The sequence below is a fragment of the Pseudogymnoascus verrucosus genome, assembly GCF_001662655.1.
Source record: "Pseudogymnoascus verrucosus strain UAMH 10579 unplaced genomic scaffold scaffold_34, whole genome shotgun sequence".
NCBI classification, from domain to species: domain Eukaryota; kingdom Fungi; phylum Ascomycota; class Leotiomycetes; order Thelebolales; family Thelebolaceae; genus Pseudogymnoascus; species Pseudogymnoascus verrucosus.
Window position 1 is genome coordinate 165,484 of NW_017263685.1, and position 25,195 is coordinate 190,678.

Sequence of the window (25,195 nt, forward strand, 5' to 3'; positions counted from 1 at the left end):
AATCCAGTAACCATCACACAAAAAACACACACCTAATCTCAATTAATCCCACCTTTGCCAATTCCCACATCCCCCCACACCCCAGCTACGTACTAGAAATCCCCCATCCCCCATTATCCCCATCCCTCCCAGACAAAGACTCGATCCAGGACACGTGCCCGATAAGAGTAGGGATAACAGGGCTATCCGTATCAACCACCCCCCATCCCACCCCCCATCCACCATCCACATCCCCAAATCCACCCCATAACCACCCCAAATCCACCTCCTACTCCAGACCAAAACCCTCCATCTCGGCACAAGTTCAAGCATAAGACTCGGTACCTCCGTCCCAATCCCCAATCCCTCCCTTTCTCCCCACAGAATCCTCATTAAAGCGAGCGAACGAGCCCCCGTTCCTGCATGTCCCCTGCCCAGCTTCCCCAGAGCCGAGGCATCATCTCCCCCATTCGGTATCTGGGTACAGTAAGAACCAGTCACGTCACTACCCACCCAGGCTCGCCACAGTAGTAGCACGCTCAAGTGAAATGCGATGCATTATCGTCCTCGCCGAAACGACCGCGGTCCTCAATCCCCCGAGGTCGCCGAGGAACCTCTCACAAACGCTCATGCCTTCACGGGTTTTGCCACCTCAGTACCATTGACACGCTCCCCGCATGTGAACCCTTAAACGCCACAACGGCATAACCCACCGCGCCGGCCTCATCGCATTAAACAATTACAGACTCCCCCTCCCCTTCCTGTACTTTGCATTACACCGACCGTACCTCGCATTCACACCGGGGGACGGCACAACTACGCCGCGCCCGCCCGCGCACGAAACCACCTTCCTCACAGGGTCCGCATTGTCTTGTGTAACACGGCGCCACGGCCGCGACAGCGCCGGGGCATGGCCGATTGTCCGGTGAAGTCCCGTGACGGCGGGGCCAGTCGACAAGCCCCCTGCGTCTGCCAATGTCTGAGACCTGGCTGAGGGACCACAGGCGGGCGCTGTACCTGGGTGGTTGTTTGGCGGGATCTGATAACTCAGGTTCGTGCATCTCCGGGGAGTTGGGGATGGGGAATGGTGTTGTTTCATGCGCTGTCGGTGCAGTGTTTCGTTGATCCTATGCTATGCGCTGCGTATACTCTACTTACCTTACCTTACACGTCCCTTCCCTTCCCTACGGCCACGGTCCGGCGGCTTTTTGCCAGTTTCCCCGGATGCCACCTTTTTGGCAGTTCAGTCCACCCACACACCCACCTTCCAGAAACCACACACACACGCACACACCACACACCAACTCTCAGCGCTCAATCTGCGAACACGTTACATCGCACCTTTCCCTCCCCCCCCTTTCACCCAGCATGCATACAGTAGTTAGTGGTCGTCAAGCACGAGCCGCAAGGTCGTAGTGCATATTAGCCTTTCGAGATGGCGCCGTTTGGGTAAATTGGCCGGGAATGGGTGGAGAGTAGAGTGGTACTCTAAGTGCGCAACGTTAATTACAAGATAGATTACATGCGTGTAGTAGTGTTTGGTAGTGTTGGTAGTGTTTAGTAGTGTTGTATGGGGGACAGGACGCTACATACAGAGCCGCCGATCTGTGGGCAGGGGGAGGTATATTAAAAACCGGCGCAAGGCCTAAATGATCGTTTGTCTTGTGGTGGTGATGGGAATATACTGCCACTATACAGAACAATTCAGCCGCCCTTTTCACGACCCGGGATAATACCAAGCCAACGAGGCGTAGTTCAATATAGATGAAATCGTGGAGAAAGGTCTAATATCTACTACACACCATCAAATATGCGGGGAAAATACACTATCCACCCATATCATCCTCAATCCACCCGTATATTCAATAGATCTCAGATCCGGGGATATCACCCCATCACCCGACACTCCCCTCTCCACAGCCGAAACGGGCGGGTAGACGCAAAGAGGAAGTCGCCCCCGTTCATCACATCACAGAACCGGCCGCTTGAGAGGAAAGGAAGGCCCATGTGAAAATCCCTCTTTGTCTCCAGTCTCCAGTGGTGTAGCACGAGCAAAGGCAAGAATAGTACGGGGTAGACAAGAAAAAAGCCAACCGACCGAGCGCGAGTGCCGATCATCCCCACGAAACAAAGTAAGGTCCACCCCGTTACAGGCTCAGTTCAGCTTGGTTCATGACAGCATAATTGCCTTTTAAGTGTGCCGAGATATCCCATGTCTCACCACGGGGTCATCGAAAAAACGATAACTGTGCGTCTTTTTTTTTTGGTATCGGAATGGAAAGAGGTCGACACTCCCCCTTTCTCTCATCCACTTGCCCCATCCATCCATCCATCGTCAATAAAATGGTAAATGCGGGGTACGCTACACTACTACAACGCACAAACCACCCCCCAGATCCAATCCCCACACAACAACGGGCGCCGATCTTTAGGTTCGGACGTCGAGTCGCATTACCGCGACTCCCCGTCTTCAATCATACCTTCCCTTCCCTTCCCTTCCCTTCTCGCCACAAAAAGGCCCGATGCAATTCACCGCACGGTTGATGGAAGAAGTAGGTACGAAAGGTGAATAAAACAGTGACGCCGAGATGACAGCACGCGACTGGGAAAATCCGCCGACTTCCTTCCCGTGCAGTAACCCCATGGAACAGCAGGATCACGGCCTCTCTCCCGGACCCCCTCCGGTGTCTCACACCCCCCCGGACCCCCTTCACGGCCCCGGTCGATCACGGGATCCTGTTTATAGAGATTCGCCGGGTGGCGTGCAAGTATCTACTGTACTTACTGTATGTATGAGGAGATTAGAGTAGAGTAGGACCGGGTTGGAGGCTTTACGTTTTGTGGGGTATGCGTATATTGGATTGATAGATTGATTGAGGGAGGAGACGCCATAACAGGCTACATGCCCTAAGTGGAGGAGATAGACGGAGAGATAGATGGAGAGATAGATGGAGAGAGAGATAGGAAAGGGTCCGAATACGGACTAATCTCGCACTTATTAGATCAATACTGTGAAGTATATTGCCCAAAATACCCCGCGCTGATCAAACGGCTCCCTACCTAGCAGGCTGGTTAGGGAATCTGTATCCGCATCCTTATCCAGATGAACGACAGCGCTGGGATGGGAAGGGATGGATATGGCGCAATCACGATACTTCGTACGTACGTATTTGCTTATCCCTTCATCACGAGTCTTCTAGACCTTCCTCTCCAAGGAGGTCTGTAAGGTGCACAGAGTAAATTCTTGTATACCTTGGCACAGAGATGACACATATTACATCACCCTCCCGTGAGATCTGCCTCCCATGTCAAGCGTTCGTCCTGCCTAAATAGGTAAATTAGGAAAGTAGGTAAAATCTTAAACTAAGGAGACACACAATATCTTTCCTTTCTTTTTTTCCCTGTAACATTTTCTTTGTTCCCCCAGAAAAAAACCAAGGAAAAGAAACTAGACTTATCATAAAAGTAAAATTAAAAACCCCGCGAGGCGGACCACTCCCCGCATCTCAAATCACCACACCCACACAACCCCCGCACACAAAACTTGCCTTTTTAGACAAATGCAGTTCCTGTGCGACAAATAACCCCGGAAACAACCCCCGCATTTCCCCAGCCAGCCAACAAGCCCTAAATTTGCAAAAATTTCGTTTGTTTTGTCTCTATCCTATCTGGCTCTCTGTCTCGCCTCGCTTTCCTCCCCCTGACATGCGTAGGCGATCAATCACCACCGCCCTCGGGGACCCCATCCCGAGCTCCGAGGGCGTGCACAGTCTGAGCCAGGCGTGGGGGTTTGTTTCTCCCCTACCCATTCGTGGGGAAATATCCTCCCCACGGGCCGCCATAGCCAGCAATTAGCCTCCTCTCTCCTCCCCCCAAAAAAAATTCCCATTTTTCCCATTTTCCCATTTCTCATCACAACCAAACATCTTTCCACCTGTGGGATGAATTGGCCAGCAAAGGGGGGAGGGGGGTAAAAACACGAGAGAGAGGGGATATAAATAACCCCCCCAAACAAGCGGGGCTCGTGCGCGTCCTGCGCTTTACCAGTGGTGACAAGAAAGACAAGGCTCAGCGCCTCCAACAAACGAGCGAACTAACTTCTCACTGCACCACGCCGCCGCCGCTGTACGTAAGGGGGAGGGGACGGCTATGCACCCGCAACCCTGGGGATCTGGGTGGTGGTACAGAAGGGTGGGTAGGGTAGCAGTTAATCCGCGGAGCGATCGCGCCGAGTTTAACCGTGGCGGAAGGGAGATGGATGAGAGACATCAATGTAACGAGGTACTGGATCTGGGGAGGGAGTTTCAGGCGGCCTGCAGCTGGTTTTGGGGTTGTACTGCGTTTGGGGGGTGTCTTAGATGGATGGATGGGGGGAGGTGATGTGATGTGCTGTCACTCACTCATATTCACTAAGATTCACGAATCTGAGACTTGGGGGATGCCTGTTGGTGGTGGTGAGTTGTGTGCTGTGTGGTGCTGTGTGGTGTGCCACGTAAATGAGGCGTTGTCCATCCAGGTCGTTGCGTGCGTGGGGGGAGTGGTGGTGATTGCAACCCCCGGGTTCCCAGGCGTTCTCCGCCAGCGAGTGAGAACAGTAAGACAGTGACAGGCAGGCAGGCAAGGCTCTCCGCGCCGCCATCCATCCTCGTCGTCGTTACTGTTTCGTGCACTGCTGCAGAAGCAACTTGGCGGTGCCAGTAACCCACCCACACATCGCCATTATCCCCCCATCTTGCGCGAGGCAAACGCCATCCGCGACAATTTCAGCCAGCCAGCTCCGTCCGCATTAGGCTAAACCGGCGTATGCTGTGCGACCGGCGGCCGCCGGCGTCGGGTCGGTGCGATTGGCGGGTTCTGGGGAAGGAGATGATGCGAGACATGGTGTGGGATGGGTACTTGCAGTAGACTGTGGATTTTTTTTGGTTATGTACGCTGGGTGTTTTTTGATCGATTGGGAACGAGTACGCCAGGGAGGGATGTAGCTATCCGCGAACCTCGCTCGCTCGCGAACGAGCGAGCAATAATGTTCGATAACGCAAACAGTACCTGATTTCCCCGCAGCTTTCCCCGCACGGATGCCAGTATCCGGGTATCTCTTCCGTTCACCCAGCCCGCGGAGCGTCGTACGCACCGCCTCAGCGAGCAGGAGGGGAGGAGCAAGAGGAGCAAACGCACGGCTGATCCGAGCACACACAACACAGCCAGAATCAAATCTCATATCTCCCCCTCATCTCGGATCTCCTCCGGTCCTCCTTCCTTTCTCTGCCAAGCCCCAACCAGCACTCTATTGACGCCACCAACGACTGATAAGCGCGGGTTGGAAGGTACAGGGTGTGTGGAGGCCGGCTTGGCGGTGGCGCGGCGGCTGATAGGGGTGTGCGTCCCCGCAAAATTGGCGGCGCTGACGGTGCAGCGGGGGCCTTATCTAATGCAGTGGGAGAGCGCCCGGAGATGCAGCGAGCGTAGGGCAACACTGGGATGATTGGGGTGATGGGGTACATAGGGGCCTTGGCTTGTTGAGGCGCGTGTCTCGCCGGTTGGCGGTGCGAGGTTGCAGCACTGTCACCTTGGTGGTGTTGGGAATCCCCTCCCTACCTTTCCCCCACGATCTGCCCAGCCAGCTGTGCCCCCACGGTCTACTGGAACCACTGGTGTGATGGGGATGCGACGCGCTGTGATGTGCTGAGACACCGCGGACAAGCGGGCCAGAGATCTCACTCTAGAGATTGCGGGGGGGGACAAATCTCCGAGAGAATCCGATCAGATACCTCGTAGCACACCAAGTCAGCGCTCCCTCGATCCGTCTATCCCCGAGCGCTGAGCACGGCACAGAGGGAGCGCTGGGCACGATGTTCGGTGGAGCGCAGCGACTGGATCGGCCGGAGCCAGTAACCCTCATTTTGACCATTTTTGTGGGCTTTTCCTTCGCGGATGGGGGAGGCCAAGTGGGCGCCGGATGGTGATTAATCCGAGTGATTCCTTTCCCTCGATTTACCCAAAGCGGCACGATCGATAAATTGCTTTTGCCCTTGCCTAGCTTCTGTACTTTCAGCACCAAAAAACACTTCCCCACACTTATCTCTCCTTCCCAATGCATAAAATCTGAGAAGGATGCGGCTGCGTTTTTTTGCATAACAGCTTAGTAAGCTAAAACACGTGTTCCCACATATTTCTGATGTGGCTTTTTTGTGCATTGAGAGAGGGAGTCCCTTTTTTCGCCACCAACCCACCGTGCACGCAAAATATCCAGTCGGCCCGCAACGCCGGCCATACCACGGACTCTCTCAGGTCTGACCTCAGCAATTGAAGATTTTCATGATACCCTCTTATCTGTCCCTCCACGCCGCTTCTCCGCCCATCGTAAGCCCGCCCCGTCTCTCCCTTTGCCTAAACTCACACGGGGGGTCGCGATCCGAAGTTCTCCGGCGGGGGCAGCCTCTGCCGTGAACGAAGAGCACCTACGTATCGCAGGTCGCTATCGTAGCCCCCCTTCTTCCCTTCTCCGCCCTCAGCTGCATACTTGCACGGTGGCACTGCGGAAACCGTTGGGGAGGGTGGAGATGGTAATCTCGAACGGCTCTTTCCATTGCGGCGTCGCCGCCGTGCAACGTCCCACTGCGCGCAGCCGTGCCGATGACGAGTTTACAAGTAGCAACCCCGTGCTTGTGCCCTTATCTCCCCAGGTTGTACCACCCCTCACCCCTTTTTTCCCTCAGCTTTCTAGCATGTGAAAGTGTAACCCTCCTTTTCTCTCTTCCTGCTATTTAAGGCAATCGCGAAGAATTTGGAGATTTCTCCAAATAAAAATGGGTTACCCCCTTACTATTTCCCCATTTTCGCATGTGACAAATCGTCATCTGTAAAAAATAGTCAACTTCTCCACATATCGTAGGTACGAAGAGAAAAAAAGCTATGGCCGCTCCACAAATCCAACTAAATTTTTTGGAGAAATACTCCAACAAAACCCGGCTCCACCGGAAACTTGGCAGGGTGGTGGGTGTGGTGCCCGCTCGGCATTCAAAGCCGGGGCTTGTTCGATTTCTGATTTTTGCTCCTTCCTTCGCCACGTTCTGGAAGCCCTGGCTCCGGATGAGAAGCCGAGGCGTACCTGCAGTTGGTGCCAGATTGGGGTGATGGCAGGGTATGGCGTCGAGATGGTCGATTGAGCTTTTGACACGGGGTTGAGCATCAGGTCTGTCACATGCGAATTGGGATACACGTGTAAGTGAGAGAAAGATGATGTCGCTGTATACTACACGTATTCATACCGTGTCTCCGATGCATAGAGACGTCCGATGTAATAGGGGCGTCCGATGCATGAGGATGTCGGTATTCCTCAAGGTTTGCTGTTCCATCTCCCCCTGTCCAGCGTACCACCCGGGGTTCTCCTCTTCATCCATCTTCGCCTACATGGCATCTTCCGTCCCTATTCCTCTATTTCCTGCGGTATCTATTCTCCGTTCCAGAGAGCGTTGTAGCGGCCCTTTCGTGCCGTTTCAACTCGTATTCCTGGGGCTCTTCGGATCCTGCCCAGATTCGTCCTATATTATATCGATACCGCATACCTGTTCGTACACGTCGCTGTCGCTATCGCTGCAGGAATGCTGGTGACCGTTGTGTGGTGCATGAGGCGCATTACTGTGTTGGGCGGTGGCTGCATTTCTGTACCGGGTTCTTGAGTGCATCGGGGGTCCTTGCGATGCCAGATCTTGCATGAAGGTGTCTAGGCAGGTAGGTCTAGATCTCGTTGTCTATCTCGTCTGTTTCATATTACTCTATTCTGCTTTACCTTCCTTTAGTTGACCTTGCTCCGGCGGGGTTATGCATATATCTCATCGTTGTTCACATGTTGCGGGGTTGGTTCATGCGGTTCTTCAATATACATACTCTATACTCTGGTTGTCGGGGTCGGCGGCGTTGATTTCTACGCCATGTTATGCGCAATATATTGCTGTCGTTCATGTCCCTTATATTGGGTTCTATATGTGTTCTATGTGTTCTATATGTGGTATGCATATATCTCCTCATTCACATGTTCGGGATTGACTTCTACGGGCCGTTGATATACTCTAGTCCTCGGGGTGGCCAATGTCGGTCTCTACATATTATGCGCAATATATTGATGTCGTTCATGTCTCCTGCCTTAGGTTCCACAGCATTATCCTCAATCTATCTAGTTATTCGAGCCTCAACGGTGTAATCCTACAAAACTTCTCGCTCGGTCCTGCCACGGCCCTGCCCCGGCCCCGCTCCAGTGCTCTCCTGTGAGCTCATTGCCAGGATATCTGCCATGTTTACTTCGGTAAAACATGTCTCTGAGGCGGCCCGATGTGAGGGTCTCGATCGGTTATCGATGACAGGTATCAGATTGAGCTTTCAGTCTCAAAGTCTCTGACTCTGCATATTATCATGCCGAGAAGTACCAGTACGAGAGGTTCGAGGTCGTGTCAGTGAATGCGTCACAAGAAACTTAACCGATTGATAGAAGCACGAAGACGAAAGCGTCACGGCAACAGCCATAAGATGCATCTAGATTACACGTAGTTGAACAATATCTTGCACAACTGAGGGAATTATCGTGATGTTATGAGGCTGACTCGGCTTCAGCGACTCGTCAAACGCTCGATCGCCGCAGGGGATATGTTCTGGCCCAGCCAGAATAAATCAACTTCTCGAATAGCAGTAGACTATACAACGCCAATATCGCTTTTAGTTGCCATTATCGTAGGTTTTAGAGCCTGAAATTTGTCTTATGGTAGATAGAGCTGCTTAGTAGGCTGCTTCGTGGTATATTGATATCACGTGACATCCTCTAACAATACTCGAGTATACTCGTATACCGTATTTGTACCCCTCACAATCCAATAACACCCCGCCAGCTCATTGTTCCTAAACACGGCCACGACGCGTTCAAAGATGTAAATAAGGTTGCAGACGTGGTTTCGCATGGCGCTGCAGAGTTACGTTGTATCAGGTTGGACAAAAACTTAGATTTCTGAATTTTCTGTAACTCAGCTCTCCTCAGCCCTTCTCAGCCTATCGATGCTATGTTTGGGATTCGGCTTGTAACCGCCCGGGATCAGAGCTGAATATAGTTTATGGGCTGTAAGCGCTCGACTGGTCAGGGCTGAGTACCGCCTGGCAACCACCAGGAATCAGGCTGGCCTATCATCTTCCGATGCTGCCAATTCTTCCACGCATCATCCTCTAGAACGGTACACCATCGACGTGCTAGACACAGTCAGGAACGGTCAGGGTCGCCCAGGGACGGCCAGGAACCACCAGATGCTGTTTTTATCCAGGCGTTAGAGACATTTAGAGACAACTCTAATCTCACGAGAGGCTGGTATGGGCGAATGAGAGTCGCCATGATTTCAATAAGCCTCCCGATTCCAAATGCTGGATCAGGAGGGTGTGATGATTCTCATTCGCCGCTCATTCCCTACTTTCTTTAAACTCTAGGCATGTCCCATCGTGCGCTTTTCCCTTATCACATATTACTGCCTACCGTGCTTCATTTTCTTCGTGCTCAGTAAGAGGGGCTTCTGTGAAGCATTTGCAATGCGCTGCGCGCAATCATGAGTCTGTTGAGCAGATACCTAGACGATGCGTATAATGCCTGGATGGGCTCGGTGATGGGCTGCTGCAGTGCACGGCCGAGGGATCCAGACCGAACTTCGATCCGAGGTAATGAAGCTTCACACATATCCGTCGGCATCTTCAAGATCTCAGACCACTGACGGTTACACAGGTTTCGAGAGCCACAACCCCCGCACCATCTATCACCACCAACCTCAACTCATCCCCGGGCCCTCCGTGCCTCTCCCCGAGAGCCGTCCGCATACCCGCTCCTCATCTCAAGAATGGATAACCCGCACCCGGAGCTTTGCCTCTCGCGCCTCCAGCAGGGGCAGCTACTCCCTCAAGCGCAAGCTGAACATGTACAACGGCAGCACCACCAGCACAAAGCGTCCCTACATCAGCGCGCCCTCCGACTTCCGCCACGTCCAGCCCTCGCCCTCACCCCCACCACACCTACCCCGCCGCAGCTTCCGCCCGCTAGAACTGAGCATCTACCTCCCCACAAACCAGCTCTCCCCCATTCTCCCACACTTCGATGACGACGCCGCTACCCCACCCCGGCAAACGCACACCCGCAGCGTCTCGGCTCTGTCGAACTTCTCTATCCCCCGCAAGGCAGTCCCGTCATACTACCAGCGCCCCTCCTACGACGCCGAGTACTCAAGCGCTGACACAACTCCCGAGTCAGTCGCGGGGTCATTCACGCACCCACTCCGCCCACGCCCCAGTCTCCCAGGAAGCCTGAGCACGCAACAGCTCCTCGCAGCTCTCGACGACGAGCCGCTCAACTACCCACCCCCCGCACGCCTGCGCTCAAACACCGCAACCACCCTCCCCATCCTCAGCGAGCAAGTCGAGCGCGTGAAATCCGTTCTTCTTGAGCGCGAAGCCCTCGACAAGCGCATACGCGATGTAGACGGCCTGATCGAAGAGCGCAGAAGCATGTCTCTCAAAAGCCGGCCAGCAAGCATCTACACCTCTTCTGAAGGTTCGTCCCCCCGAATCTCCACCATCCCGCACCAAACTAACAACGTTCCAGAACCAATGCCCCACCTCACATCTTCGGAAATCGAGCGTCTCCGCCCTCGCACCACCACCCCCCTCCACTCCCCCTCCTCAACAACATCCTACACCTCTATCCCCCCTCCCCCCCTCCCACTCCTCCTCCCGCGCCCACCTCTCAGAAAGAAAAAATCCTTCTCCCGCGTCTCAACCTGGCTCTCCGGCGGACACAGCCGCCACCTCTCTCTCGATAGCGTGACGAACGCGCCCGTCCCCGTGACAGCACGTGATGGCTTCTACCAGTGCGTTGATGCGAGGCTGGGTCGGGGGAGTTTGAGTAGTATCGGGTCTGCGTCCGGGGAGGATCTGACGGGGCCGACGAGCTGGACGAGTGTGTCGGAGGTGGGGACGTTGGTTAAGGGGGTGGAGGGGGAGGCGGAACGGTTGGGGTTGAGGGCTTCGAGGGTGGGGGTTGCTTTTTGATTTGATACCCGGGGGTTGTAATGGTAATGGTAGATTTTGACGGGAGGGGGTTGGTTTTTGGCGCGCTGGACGATGTCGATACCCCTTGAAGTGAGTTAAAATGGGAGGATTTGTGTATAGCTGCGATGGCTTCGCAGGTTTGGTTGGACCGGCTGTGGCCCGGGTTTGGATACCATATATTATTATAATAATACTCCGTCTGTACAACACAAAGGATGTTTTTTCTTACTTCTATATATCCTTCCATTTCTGGTTCCATCCCGCCTTTGACCTTGAGAAGTACAGCCCTGAGAAACTTCATTTTCTCGATACTACCGGGGCTCTTATTGTCTTCCTCTTTTGAGAATTTCTTCCTCCGTCTGTGGGCGATCCTTCTCCACTATCTATAAACTCCTCAGCGTCGAACTTCTTTGATGCTGCCCATTTATAGCTGGAACTAGAGCTAGAACTAGCTATCCGACCTGCATGCTAGAGTCTGCTGTATCTGAGAGCAGCCGGGCTTTAAGCCGTGATGCAAAGATATGGCTAGAGCACAGGGGTTCGCACGTAACACAAGTTATCACAGTGAAGATTTGCCGGTGGCCAGATATCGTGCTTACAGCCTCTTCTTTGCCGTCGTCAAACTTCTGTCACCGTCGAACCTCTATCACCACCGAACCTCTATCGCCACCGAACCTCTGTCATCACCGTAGCCTCTCACCACGATAAACATTTCTCACCGCCGCCTGTGCCCCGTTCTTGGTTGTGATATGTCTTCGCCGTCGTGTCTACAATCGACTGTGGCAATAATTGTGTAGAAACATTTGACGGCTTAGCCATAATTACTCCTCATCATCGCTAACTTCGTCGTCTTCATTTCCCCTACTGGTCTCTGCAGTTTGGTAACAGTCGAGGATCGTCCCTAATCTCTCGCCCTCTTCCAAAGGTCACCAAACCGCTCTACGTGAACGTTGAACTCACCCCCGACGTTAAACTCACCCCAACGTTTCCGCCTCGTCTTGGAAGGGTTTATTAATTCAGCGTTGAAATTTAAATTATTAAGAATCGATTCAGGTGACAAAATATATTGGTTCTGCTGTTAGTTGGCTGCCGAACGTGGTTGCGTTAAGGAAAGGAATGTGGAAAGTGCCTCGATGGGAACCAGTGTTCGTTTATATTCCTAATTACGTACAGACAAGACCCAGATAGTTCAGGACTCTTCCTCTCTGAACCCCTTGCATCCCCTACCTACTGCCCTATAATTAAGGAGACAGTGGCAGGCCAACCCGTTCACCCATTGCCTCCTCGCCACGCGCATCCCCATCCTCCCCCCCACCCCGAGGTGTCTCCCCTCCACTTCCTTCTCCTTCCCCCTCCCACCCTTCTTCCTCCTCCGTCTCCGTCTCCTCCTCCGGAACAACAAGCACATCCTCACTCCCCTGGGTCTGCGGTCCCAACAACGGCATCCCAACTTCATCTCCCTCATCCCATCCATAATCATCATCTCCCAGCCGCACTCCCCCTTCCAGAATCTCTTCTGCTTTGCGTTTTCGGCCGCTTACGAGCTCCCGGTCGCCCTCCATGATTGGCGCGTCTTCAATGCCATTCTACACTCCGTCAGCACCAGGCCACCACCAAAGTAAATAGAAGAAAAGAGGAAAGAGTGGAGGGAAATGAAAGAAAAATAATCACATACCGCCGTAACAACAAACCCCCCAACCCTCCCCTCAACCCCCCTCCCCCCTCTCCTAACAACCCTCACAAACCTCCCCCCTCCCTCCCTCCAAAGCACCACCCGTCCCCCCACACCCCCCTCCCAAGCCGCCCCCCCAATCGCCGGTACCAACGCCGCCGGTCCATGTGGTTGCAGCTGCGTAACCGTCTGTGAGAGGACCAGCAGGGCGATATGTGAGGTTGCTGCGAGGCGGCGGAGGGCATTGATTAGGGGGGTTATAGGGTTAGATGTGGATGTGGAGGGGGTGTGTTGACGGATGGGGGGTGGGGGGAGAAGGGAGGAGGGGGAGGAGAGGATTAGCAGGCTTGTGCGTGGGGGGAGAGGGTGGGCGAGGAGAGCGAGGAGGTGCGGGAGGGTGGGGGGGGTGAAGGTTGTTAAGTTTTTGAGGAGGGTGGAGGCGGTGGGGGGTGGGGAGGGTGATGGGTGGGGTGGTTGTGATGGTGGTTGTGATGCTGCTTCAGAAGTTGTAGTGGCGAAGGAAGCGGCGAGGACAGCTTCAAGCCGTGGACCCGGAAGGGGATGGCCCGCATCTGCGGATGTTAGCTTAATATCAAAAAGGGAATGTAGATGGAGAAGAGCGTTGCTGAGAGTAGTAAGCCGCCCGCCCCAGCTTAACAGGCTACAACCAAGAACCGCCAAGCTCATTCTCGGTCTCCAAGCACAAAAAGAACCAACTCACCAACCCACACAACCCCCTCCCCCCTCCTCAACGCCGCAACAGCAAATTGCAATCTACCCCCAAAAACCATCAGCATTTCATCCTCAACTCCCTTTCCTCCCTTCCCCAAGAAGAAGACCACGGAAAGAAACCCACTCACCCAAACCCCCTCTTCCCCACCCCCGGCGCCCCAAAAACCTCCATCACCTCCCCCCTCCTAACCCCCAACAGCGCATCCAACCCTTCCACCCCCATCTTCACATCCTCCTCCGCTCTCTGCGCCGCGAGTGCTTGGGCTGCCGTTTGCGTTGGGAGGCGGTCTGGGTTCTTTGTCAGCACTTGTCCAATCCTGCAGCGGGGGGGAGACAGTGGGGAGGTGCGGAAAGGGGGGGGGAATGGGAAGGTGGGACAAACGCGTGCTTGGTGGTGGGGGTGAGGGGTTAGGCGCCGTGGCGGCGGCGGAGGCAGATGCCATGTGGCGGCGGGGCGCACGTGTTGTGGAGAGTTGTGGCGAGTTGTTGTTTGGGATGGGTGATTGGGGAGGTTTTGCGGGGAGTTGTGGTTCTTGGGTTTAGAGTTGATGTTTGGGGGTGGTGGGGATAGATGGGGTGGATGGGTATTGTGGATGATGGGGTTATAAGTTTTGGGGATCGGGACGCGTCTTGGGGTTTGGGGAAAATTATTATGATATTGGGGTATTGGGGAAAATCAACATCTTCACGCAACCACGGGAACTTTTCCCTTCATTTATTTGATCAGAATGCACTTTATAAAAACGATATAACGGAACCAGTATTTTAATTATGCACAATTTTTGGATTTTAGTCTAATCATTTCGAGGGACATAAACAATCATCTCTATCTATAAACCCCCACCAACCAAAGCCAGAAGAGCCACCGAGGCCCCCCAAAAACAAAAACCACACAAACCAAGCAAGCAACAATGCTAATCTACAGGACGACACACATTAACAAAAAATATGCCCTCCCAAGTCTCTTTATCCCCTCCCAATCTTTTGCCCAAAGTTCTTTGTTTTTTTGTGGTATACACGAGAAGGAGAGTCTAAATGAAGTCTAAGTTGGAGAGGTTGCCGTATATGGGCATAGAGCCCCGTCCGTTCGCCATCGATCCCATCTCCTCGCTAGCAGGCTGCTGCTGCTGCTGTTGCTGCTGTTGTTGCTGTTGCTGCTGCTGTTGCTGCTGCTGCATGGAGCTGCCATTACCCTGACCCGGGTATTCATAGTGCTGTCCGTAAGGAGGACCGCCGTGACCGTACTGGTGACCATTCTGGCCGCTTGGGGGTCCCTGGTGGCTGTACTGCTGCTGGCCGTTGTGGCCGTTGGAGATACCGCCGTGGTGACCGTTGGGGATAGGGTAGGCGGCGAGCTGCGGGTTCATGGACGCCATTGTGCTAGGGATCTCGCCCATGGTGCTGGGGATCTCGCCGTTGTAGTTCTGTTCGAAGCTAGTGCGACCGGAGCCGCTGCGCGAAGGACCGGCCATGGTGCGCCTGTCGCGCCCGTCATTGCTGCCGATTCTCTTGATGCTGCTGGCCCGGGAGAGGTGACCCTGAGACAGCTGGTCGTCTTGGGGGGTTGCCTGGCCATCGGGCATGCGTCCATCCGCCATGAGGTTGTATGGGTGGAGACCAGGGTCCGTGGGGACGCCGTTCAACACGTTCATGTTTCTCATCATATCTCCTTCAGTCGCGGCTGGGAGGGTATTTTTGTGGGCGGGCTGGTTCTTCTTCAAATGAGACTGCGCGTGGGACAAATGGCTGGCCCCGGTGGGGTTTCCACGGCGGATCGAGCATTTTTGGAAGTGGCGCTTGAGGATATCGGACCTGGAAAACGTATCGCGGCAAAGAACGCACATATATGGGCGGTCGCCGGTGTCTAATGGTGGAGTTAGCATCAATCAATCACACGTAAAACATTTTGTTTTGAAAACTTACGTCTGAGAAGATGGCGCTTTAGATGTTTCGCGTGCAGGTATGTCTTCACACAATGAGGGCAAGGGAACTTTCCATCGGCATCCTTGGCCGGGATTTGGGCATTCTTGCTCGCGCCTGGGCCGGTGGCAGTGACAGTAGGGCGTCCGGGAGCACTGGGAAGGATGCCTCTGCGACCTTGCGATCCAACAACGTGTGTGGGGACCTCTTCATGCGGAGGGCCCTGTTGCCCGTAGGGAGATCCCATACCCCCTTGCATCTGCTGATGCATCGGGTGCTGAGCGTGCAATGGTGTAGATGGGTTCATAGGACGCAATGGCACCAGACGGTTATGAGTTGGTCCCGGCGCAGGCGCAATTGCTTGCGGGTGCGGATGAGACATCGACATGGAGCCCTGGGGCATCATGCCCGAGGAATTGCTGCTGTATGGCTGAATGGGCTGCTGGTACGATGAGTTCGGCTGGAGGTGGTACTGGCGAGGAGCGGGCTGGCTGCTCATCTGCTGGAATCCCCCATTGCCCGTCGATCCAGGTGTGTTGGGCTGGGTCGAGGTCGGAGTGTGTGGCGCGCTCAGCGGCTGCCCATACATGGAGTGCATGGACAACGCGGCATGCTGAGCCTGCAACGGCGGCAGCGTCTGAGGTGGCAACGACGCGTTTTGTTGAAGCTGCTGGGGGGCTATCGAAGGCAGCGACGAGTATATCGAGGATGAGGTGGTCGGGAGGTTGCTGCTCGAAGACTTGTTGTTGTTGTTGTTGCTGCTACTATTGGCATATTGATCCATGATCGTCGATTGTTCGATGTACGTGAAGAGAAGTCCTTGGGACGTGTCTTTCAGTCGTAGAATAAAAGAGAGGTCTACTAATTGTTTGACCCCGCCTTGTGTTCGCGCCTGGGCTTGGAGCGATGTAAAAGATCAGAAAGTACTTGGCCCAACCGTCATGCTATTTCGCGTTTTCTCTGCGTTGAAGATTTTCCGAGGATTTTCTCCGGGAAGGCCGTTGTAGCACAAAGAGATTGTGCTGTGTGTGAGGCGATAACGGCGAAAACAACGTGTTTATGCGATAAACGCACGTCTAGAAAGGTAAAAGGTGGATCGAAAATGAGCGACAGCGAAGAACCACAGGGCGTCTATTAGGATCGGATTGAGGCTCAAAACGTGCACTGGAGCACTTTCAAGTTCTTTTTCGCGATTGTGTTGATGGATAGAGTTAAAGAGTGGAGACTCAAGGGGAGAAATGGGGATTGGGGGGGGCGCGTTGGGTTGTCAAGAGATTCAAAGAGGGCCCGGGTCACGACTATTAAGTTTTAGGAGAAAAAAAAGTATTGGGGGCGTTTCTTTTGGAGGGTAGGGAACGAGGGCGAAGGCGGATAGAATTCAATCTAAGAGAACTAGAGAGAACTAAGAGGACTAAGAAGACTGGGAGGACTAAATTGAACACATTCGCCCCCAGATGACAACGATTGGCGGCAGGCAAGACCAAGAAGAGAAAAAAAAATCTAACAGAGCAACGACGATGGGCCTATGGGAAGGGGGATAGGGAGTTTACTCGAGTAGCCAAGAGGCAAAATTGGGCAAGAAAGGGCAGATAAAGTACCAATTTTCCAATATTATGTTATTTAGGGGCATAGGTTCAGGGCAAAAGGGCAAGTAAGATACAAATACATACAGTACGAGAGTATCAGCACTTCCCTATTTCATATTTCTATTTCCTGTTTCCTACCTCTTCTCTACCTCTCTCACAGGCAGGACATATGCTGTATACCCTCCAAACTTTGAAGATATTGGTTCGCCAGGTAGCCCCTAAGTCATGCTACTTTCAACCACGCCGCAGGAAGCAGCAAGCAGTTGCATTTGCCAGTGCTTTTTGTAAGTACCGCGCCCGAAGAGCGGCGAATTTCCGAAGTTAGATGACGAATATCCCAGTCCGCATCCCCTAGTCTTCCTAGTGTCTCTCTTAGTCTCCGACAAGCCCTGGTCTGTAGACGAGATCGTTGGGAACTATTGCACTATTATTGCAACGCCGAGGGACTCTGGCCCTTCAGGGCTTAAACTACACGAGAAGAGAGGTATAATAAGCGGTAAATCGTGTAAATCGTGCGTGCGTTCGCGGCCGAAGAGGGAGTATTTACTCGAGCTCGAGTCCAGAGAGAGTCCAGAGCAGAGCACACACACGGAGTACGCCGTATATCAAAGCAACCTGATACGAGCTTACAGTACTGTATGATGCGATGCGTCGTTATGAGCGTACGAGTCTACCAGTCTACGGCCTATATTCGGGTGGCAGTGGCGATACAGCGAATGCACCGAGAACCATCAACATTCCCATTGTTCCCCCTATCCAATTTCCCCTTTCCGTGTCTGAGTGTCTAAGAACGCCCACACAGTCCCCAATCAGCCCTCACAAACAAAATAAAAAAGTCTCGGGAACTGAACGACGCGACTCAGACATTCGACTCGCGCAGCAAGTATGCAAATATGCAAAAATATGCCCATGAAACGTCCCTGCTGTGTACCGATTGTATGTATACTATACTATAGCAGTACACAAGCACTACATACCTTGGAGTACAGTACGCTCTTGGCTCTTGACTCGGTGCTAAATCTCTCTTGGACTTCGGCTGCGCCGTTCTACGCCCGTCTCCAACTACCGGTTCTTGCAAGGTCTGCGCAGACTATTCTAAATGGAGCATCGCAAAATGAGATTCACGAAGCTGTGCGTACCAATGTGCATACCAACCGTGCGCCCCTTAGTGTATGGGAAGGGTATCTGCGCCGGGTTCTACTCGCAAATCTGCCCCATACTCTTATTGGCAAGCCGAGGAGATATTGCACAGTAGTGAGCTAGTGAAGTAGTGAACAAGGAGTAAACAGTAGTGAATATCTTCCCGTGTACAAACTTGGCACTGTCCAGGTCAATCACTCTTTTATCAATCTCGGTATCCCAGGCTGATTGGAAGATAATCAACCCGTCTCAGCTTCAATGACGGCTCAATCCCTCAAATCTGTACTGTATTTCGCCGCCGGACGGATGGGATGGGCTATATCCTGACCCGAACACTTTCTCACAAACCTCGCCATTTACTTCACCACCGTTGCACATCTTGGTTTGTTTCAGAAGTGTTCTTATCAAAACATGCTCATGCTGCTGATCCTTTCTTCAACTCGCTGCAAGACTTCGCCTGGATGATCAATCGTATCCCAGTCTCGAAATGATGTCAGATTTAAGACCAGGGGTGCCACCGCGATCTCATTTCTCAAACCCTCCCGCTCGCCATTATCCAATTTCACACAGGTCAGTTGACCTTATTGCTTATGTCCGCAAAGGGAAAGCAACCGAATCCTATTGTTTTGGAAGTCTTGTCATGTCCCATTATCTTTCATATCTTCATATCAATCCTCCCGTATAACTTATAATTCGTGTGTGTCTGTCTGGTGTAGGGATTATAATTATCAATGGTCCCCAGCGATGTTACCTTGCCATATGCCGGGATCCGAAACAACCCGGCTCAGCGAGTCCGCCACTCGTAAACTTACCATGTCCCCGGCGCGAAGCCATCTAAAAACATGCATCCTGCAACCCTCGACGTCCAGCAACCATTGGCTCCTGATGCGCCATCTGGTCAAGCGTCCTTGGTTTCGAACAAGGGCCAAATCACCAGTTCGTCAAGGACTGCTCCAAACCTGCGCTACTACTGTACTCCCATGTCCGCGATGACCCCTGCTTTGTTACCGCTTTGCCAATGGCGGAAGATTCGCGCGGGCTTGCCTTGCCTGTTGCCATCCCACGTAATCCCACGTTCTTCAGCGAATTCACTAACAATGTCAATGTCAACTTGTGCTCCCGTAATTGTTCGCCACACCATCCACGGGCTTCAACGGCCAAACCAAAGGTGAAGAGACATTCGCCATGCACAACATATCCGCATGAAACGGACTCTCTGATCCGGTTCCGAGGGAATTAATTAGTGCGACAGAAGCCATCCTGTTCTCAAACCCGATGAGAACCGGTCGATGTTCGCGAGTCATTCAGATACGTCGCATCACATATCTGGAACTCCGACGAAGCAACCTTGGTCGATACCTGTACCATACCTGTCCATTGGCCGTGCACCACGTGCAGCGCAGTAATTTTCAGCTGCCCCTGCTCCCAATGTCCCCCTGCCCATATCCAGGGATTATTGCGCCCGATTATGTGCCCATGAGATGGCGTGGAAATCGTAAATCTCCAGCCAGCCCAAAACAAAAAGTACGCGTCGTCTCTCCGATATCGTCGATCCCTATATGTATGAAATTCAACCCACCCACCTACCTACCGTAGTACACCCGGCGCCTCGCTTGGATCGAAGAGAAAAATCGGCTCTAAAAAAGTGTGATGGGTGGGAAGGGAGGGGCGATGCAAAAGCTTGCCAATGGCGACCCTTCCCACCTCTCCAGCACAGAGCCACAAAAACGGCCGGCGCTGACATGGAGCCTTGAACGTTTGTATGGATCCCCTCCCACCACCCCCCTCCCAACAGCAAGCCCGACTTTTGTGTGAGTATCACCAGTAGAGGAGGGACTCCACCCGTAGAAGAGAAGAGGCTTCGATTTCGTCGCACAAGCCGGGAAATGGGTCCCTGCGCCTTTTTCGATTCTTGTAGATGCCCCAGTAGCTTATTACGACGTCTTCTGGATGCTATGGGTGACCCCACTGTAAACTTTTGAGGGATGTGGTTTGTGCGCGCTTTTGGTAGCTGTTGATGTATGTGAGGGTGAACGATAACTGTTAACAGGGAAAGGGGCGAATATTGGAAACCTGGCGGATTTGGTGGCGTAGGGTCAGCTTGGAAGTCAACGGGTAGAGGGATTTCTTGACTGATAGATCGTCGAGTGCGAGGACGGTTTTTCTTGGACTCCGATATCTCCCCGGGCACTGACAAAGAGTTTCGTTGGGTACATGATGTGACGATAACAGGCTCGTCGGCCCTTCGCTGCCAACGCACGAGACGTGTCAGCAAACGAGAGTTTGCTGGAGTCGACAGGCTGGCAGTAATCGAGGGTGACTGGGAAGAAAACTCTTCCGGCCTGCGGGTTCGTTTTGCCTAATATATTGGTGTAAGCATGGTGAAGGAAGTCGGTAGCATAGACAACTAGAGAGCAAGAAGGACAAAAAAAGCGAAATGCCTATTCAGGTCCGTTTTGCTAACGATCTAAATGTGTTGATGGGTGCCTATATAGCCGAACTGGACGCGTTTTCTTCTCGCTGTTGCTGTCGTGAGGTTCTCGTCACCGCCCCTTTTTTTATCACCCCTTTTCTCGTCACCACCCCGTCTTCCCACCAACACCACCCCTTTTTCTGTTTTCCCTAACCTCCGGACGGGTCGCTGTCCTGCCACTTCTGCAGTGATGCCAGCTGTCTCATTGGTGACCATGGCCATTTCGTACATATTAATGAACGTTCTCGATGCCCAAATCTGGACGGGCCGATCAGACGGGCAATAGGCCATTTATTGGGCGTCGCCCTTGACTTGGAACATTTCTCCCGCCTCGTTCTCAGACGCAATACACAATGAGTATCCAGTAATCGGGCTCACCAGGAGCCTGTCGCTGGGTCACCACCGAATGGACAAGTGGTTTCTTTTTGAGCGTTATGTATAGTACACCATTGGATTTGATCCGACGATGTAATGAGGTTGATATTCTTTGGTTATTTGTGGCTGGCATTGGCTTTGCTAGGTGTTGATTCTTTTATGGGAAATAATATCCGCTATTGGTCCTGTGCACAGATATAATTATGTATTGCTTTGGTCTAGGTGCCATTCTATAAAGTATGTGGAATTATTTGATACTGATATTTTTTAAAAATATAAAGATGACAATAATAATCACACGACTAACAGAAATATATGTACACCACAACCTCCACAAATTATACCAAATCCAGCCATGGTAACTGGTATTCCATATATTACCCATAATATTCAGATACCAAATGTTATATTTTAAGAAGTTCTTGTAGCCAAAATGATTATTTTAGTGAGCAGTACCTAGAACGGAGTGATAGCTGTGTGAGCGGTTATATGGTACTCGTTCTTTCCAAATCTACAGAAAAAAATATGGCCTTGAGTATAGAATTAAAAAGAGTATCACTCAAAAAATGGAATTTCCGAGTTTCAATTGAGAAAGGAATTCGTGTAAACATCATTCAAAATCAATGGTGCTGGTTCCTGCCAAGAAGCCAATTCGGCCACGTCACGTGAAAACCTTAAATAATTTCGCTAGCCGATTTATTGAAGATGCGCCTGGAGGGCATCCTGACTTCGAGCTGTAGGAAAGAGCGAAGCCAGTTCTCCCACAGAACAATTGGCTACTTCAGATCGAGATGTCAACATCTGCAGTAGTGCGGCCAGCCGCACAGCTTCTCTTGAAGCCCACACGAACCCACCATGTCTCCCTGACCTTCCTCACTCCCTCAATCGTCAAGACCCAAACCTCTCAATTCTCCACCTCGCGACAATCCTTCTTCCCCCGCGACTTCAACCGTGAAAGAGGTGTCAGCACAGTCAGGAGAACTGGCCCTCGCCAGCCCCTGAGTGTCTCCAATGACCCTCTTCCGGAGCCCGTCCTCGACCCCAAAAAGCGGAGCAAGCTCCGTGTCGACGAAAACCACGGCTTATATCAATTTTTCCACTCGAAAGAGAAGGCAATGAACACACCAGAGGAGGATAACAGCCACGGCCGCCCTTGGAGTGCGGAGGAGTTGAGGCACAAGAGCTGGGAAGACCTGCATTCGCTGTGGTGGGTTTGCTGCAAGGAGCGCAACAGGATTGCAACGGAGACACACGAGCGAGAGCGTCTCGATGCCGGTTACGGTGACTACGAGGCAAAGGCGAGGGATGTTGCTGTAAGAAACCATGCATTTGCTTGATATATTTACATCTACGGGGGCTTCATGCTGACATTATTTATCCAGGTCCGGAGAACTCAGCGGGCGATTAAGCAAGTACTTACCGAGCGATACTATTCATGGGAAGATGCGAGGAAGTTGGCAGCGGGCGATCCGGAGGTGGATCTCTCTGGAGAAGGACCAGCACATACACCAAGCCTGGATGCCTTTGAGTTAGAAGAGCCGACTGCGGAGGAGCTCGAGGCTGAAGCAGCCGAAGCGGCCGCGGCAGAGGGCACCGAAAAGGGTCAGCCGGTCAAGCCCCAAACGGTATAGTGAGCTCAATGGGATCTGTTGAGAATCCACAAGCCATTATAAGACAAAGGGGTCTATCTGAACATAGACTCACGCATGAGCTGGCAGGGAAATGACCGTCTTCGGTCAATGTTGTATTGGAGACTACGGAAGCGCATTTGGATGTAGGATAAAGCTGTATAAGATAGAGATCATCTTTGTGTAGGAGTATATAACAAATTACTGTTGATATAATGTCTTACCACTACGACCACCAAATGACATTTATGGCGGATAATTCCGGCCCGTTGCGACTCTATGTTGTAAGGGGAATAGTTGAAGCGAGTGGAGCAAGCCAGAGGTGACCGCTACTCTCTATCAGTAGCGCCGTAGCTTGTACAACAAAGTTGCAACTGTGTTCGCCGAAACTTGAGCCTATAGCTACTGTTGATTCTTTGACTACCTTCTTTGCACATAGCCAGGAGGAATATAGCTTGTCATTATGGACGAAATCGCCCCAGAGTACGATGTTGTGGTCCTTGGTACCGGTATGTAACCCCGCATTGAGGGGCACGTCAGACTCGATAGCTAACAACCTCCCCTTTGAAGGTCTGACCGAGTGTGTTCTGTCTGGGTAAGCATACAAGAGACCCTTGCGATGACAGTGAGCTAATATTTTTCAAAGAGTTCTCAGTGTGAAGGGCAAGAAGGTGCTGCACATTGACCGCAACGATTACTATGGCGGGTAAGTTCTCGACCACCCTGGGGTTTGTGGGCTAGACTAACGCAACACAGAGAGGCAGCTTCTGTCAACATCGAGACTGTTAGTGAGATTACAACTTTAACTACGAATTGTATTCTGACATGTAGCAGCTGTTCAAGAAGTACGGAAACTATAACGCGGGTGAGGAGCCATGGAAGAAGTACGGCCGTGCCAACGACTGGAACATCGATCTGGTATCCAAGCTGCTCATCTCAAGCGGAGAGCTTACCAACATTCTCGTTTCAACGGACGTAACAAGATACCTTGAGTTCAAGCAAATCGCTGGCAGCTATGTGCAGCAGAGCTCCGGACCAAAGGCGACTGTCGCCAAGGTTCCCTCTGATGCAAAGGAGGCCCTGACCTCCTCCCTAATGGGTATTTTCGAGAAGAGGCGCATGAAGTCGTTTATCGAGTGGGTTGGAACCTTCAACGAGGGCGATTCCGCTAGCCACAAGGGTATGTGGACTCTTAAATCTGGTTGGTGATGTCGCTGACCGCTATCTAGGCTTGAACATCCAAGCATGCACGATGAAGGAGGTCTACGACAAGTTCGGATTAGAAGCAACCACTCGCGACTTCATCGGACATGCCATGGCATTATACACAACTGACGACTACATTACCGCGGCAGGAGGAGCACCAGAGACTATCGAGCGTATCCGTCTCTACGGTAACTCTGTTGCCCGCTATGGAAAGTCCCCATACATCTACCCGCTCTACGGTCTTGGTGAGCTTCCTCAGGGATTCGCTCGTCTGTCCGCTATCTACGGTGGAACTTACATGCTCAACACCAACCTTGATGAGGTTACATACGACGGAGACAAGGCTGTTGGTATTAAGGCAACCATGAAGGAGCGTGGAGATGAGGGCGACGGAATGACCTTCAGCACCAAGGCCAAGAAGATTCTCGGAGACCCATCCTACTTCCCCGGCAAGGTCCAAGTTGTTGGCCACGTCCTAAAGGCGATTTGCATCTTGAACCACCCCATCCAGGGCACCGATAACAGCGACTCGTGCCAGCTTATCATTCCCCAATCGCAGGTCGGAAGGAAGAATGGTGAGTTTATTAATACTGCTATTTTTATAGACAAGCTAACCATATTATAGATATCTACATCGCCATGGTCTCTTCTGCACACAACGTATGCCCCAAGGGTTACTACATCGCCATCGTCTCCACAATGGCCGAGACCAACGCAAACCATCACCTTGAGCTCGCACCCGGCTTCGAGCGCCTCGGCAGGATCGAGGAGAAGTTCATGGTACGTGCCTACTACCCATTAACCTGACAAAGAAAAACAACTAACCTCCTCCCAGGGCCCACCAATCCCACTCTACGAGCCGCTCGAGAGCGGCGTCAATGACAACATCTTCATCTCCAAGAGCTACGATGCCACCAGCCACTTTGAGACCACCACCGACGATGTCAAGAACATTTACCTCAGGGCTGAGGGACACGAGTTGGTTGTTGAGGGACTGCGTGAGGGAACCAACTTGGTTGGTGAGGAGTAAGAGGGGGGAGGTGTGAATAGATGAACAAACTCGTTGGTGCCTATCATTGCTAATATCGGAATACCTCGTCGAAAAATATCTATGACATTATGCCAAATCTGCTGTTTTGAACTGGTATTGCGAGGCACGTGAAGGTCAAAGATATGTTTATGGAGACTTCCTGCAAGTATTTCCAGTGCACCATTTATGTTTGCCTCGTTTTCCCATTACAGGCGCTGCAAGCAAGTTTTCGTTTACTGTTCGCATCTCTTTGTATTTCTAGCAGGTGATATTTTGGAGCAAAATTTGTCCGACCATCCGCCAAATCCGGACTCCCATTCTACACCGAGTCTAAACAAAAGAATTAGCCAACCTCAACCAAAATGTCTTTATCTTCTTTCTTCCCAT

The 25,195-nt window shown here is 52.3% G+C and overlaps 5 protein-coding genes across 5 annotated transcripts; 3 read left to right on the forward strand and 2 right to left on the reverse strand.

The window, feature by feature from the left end:
* The first annotated feature begins 8,875 nt into the window (after positions 1 to 8,875).
* On the forward strand, positions 8,876 to 11,323 carry VE01_07482 (uncharacterized protein). The gene is made up of 3 exons (XM_018276917.2): positions 8,876 to 9,666; positions 9,731 to 10,549; positions 10,601 to 11,323. The coding sequence occupies exons 1-3, from the start codon at positions 9,558 to 9,560 to the stop codon at positions 11,044 to 11,046; spliced, it is 1,374 nt and encodes a 457-aa protein (XP_018128640.1). The 5' UTR covers positions 8,876 to 9,557; the 3' UTR covers positions 11,047 to 11,323.
* A 964-nt stretch (positions 11,324 to 12,287) lies between these two features.
* On the reverse strand, positions 12,288 to 13,566 carry VE01_07483 (uncharacterized protein; the record flags this gene model as incomplete). Its single annotated transcript, XM_018276918.2, has 3 exons — positions 13,440 to 13,566; positions 12,722 to 13,290; positions 12,288 to 12,632 (listed from the first exon to the last, which is right to left on the reverse strand). The coding sequence occupies exons 1-3, from the start codon at positions 13,513 to 13,515 to the stop codon at positions 12,288 to 12,290; spliced, it is 990 nt and encodes a 329-aa protein (XP_018128641.2). The 5' UTR covers positions 13,516 to 13,566.
* Positions 13,567 to 14,136: 570 nt separating this feature from the next.
* Positions 14,137 to 16,847, reverse strand: VE01_07484 (uncharacterized protein). Its single transcript, XM_018276919.2, has 2 exons — positions 15,374 to 16,847; positions 14,137 to 15,314 (listed from the first exon to the last, which is right to left on the reverse strand). Exons 1-2 carry the CDS (start codon positions 16,152 to 16,154, stop codon positions 14,482 to 14,484), a joined length of 1,614 nt encoding a protein of 537 aa, XP_018128678.1. The 5' UTR covers positions 16,155 to 16,847; the 3' UTR covers positions 14,137 to 14,481.
* A 4,835-nt stretch (positions 16,848 to 21,682) lies between these two features.
* On the forward strand, positions 21,683 to 22,782 carry MRPL4 (54S ribosomal protein L4 mitochondrial). The gene is made up of 2 exons (XM_018276920.2): positions 21,683 to 22,257; positions 22,327 to 22,782. The coding sequence occupies exons 1-2, from the start codon at positions 21,736 to 21,738 to the stop codon at positions 22,573 to 22,575; spliced, it is 771 nt and encodes a 256-aa protein (XP_018128679.1). The 5' UTR covers positions 21,683 to 21,735; the 3' UTR covers positions 22,576 to 22,782.
* A 132-nt stretch (positions 22,783 to 22,914) lies between these two features.
* On the forward strand, positions 22,915 to 25,188 carry GDI1 (rab GDP-dissociation inhibitor). Its single transcript, XM_018276921.2, has 8 exons — positions 22,915 to 23,081; positions 23,143 to 23,167; positions 23,219 to 23,278; positions 23,329 to 23,356; positions 23,407 to 23,752; positions 23,802 to 24,353; positions 24,404 to 24,558; positions 24,614 to 25,188. Exons 1-8 carry the CDS (start codon positions 23,036 to 23,038, stop codon positions 24,806 to 24,808), a joined length of 1,407 nt encoding a protein of 468 aa, XP_018128642.1. The 5' UTR covers positions 22,915 to 23,035; the 3' UTR covers positions 24,809 to 25,188.
* Positions 25,189 to 25,195: the final 7 nt, after the last annotated feature.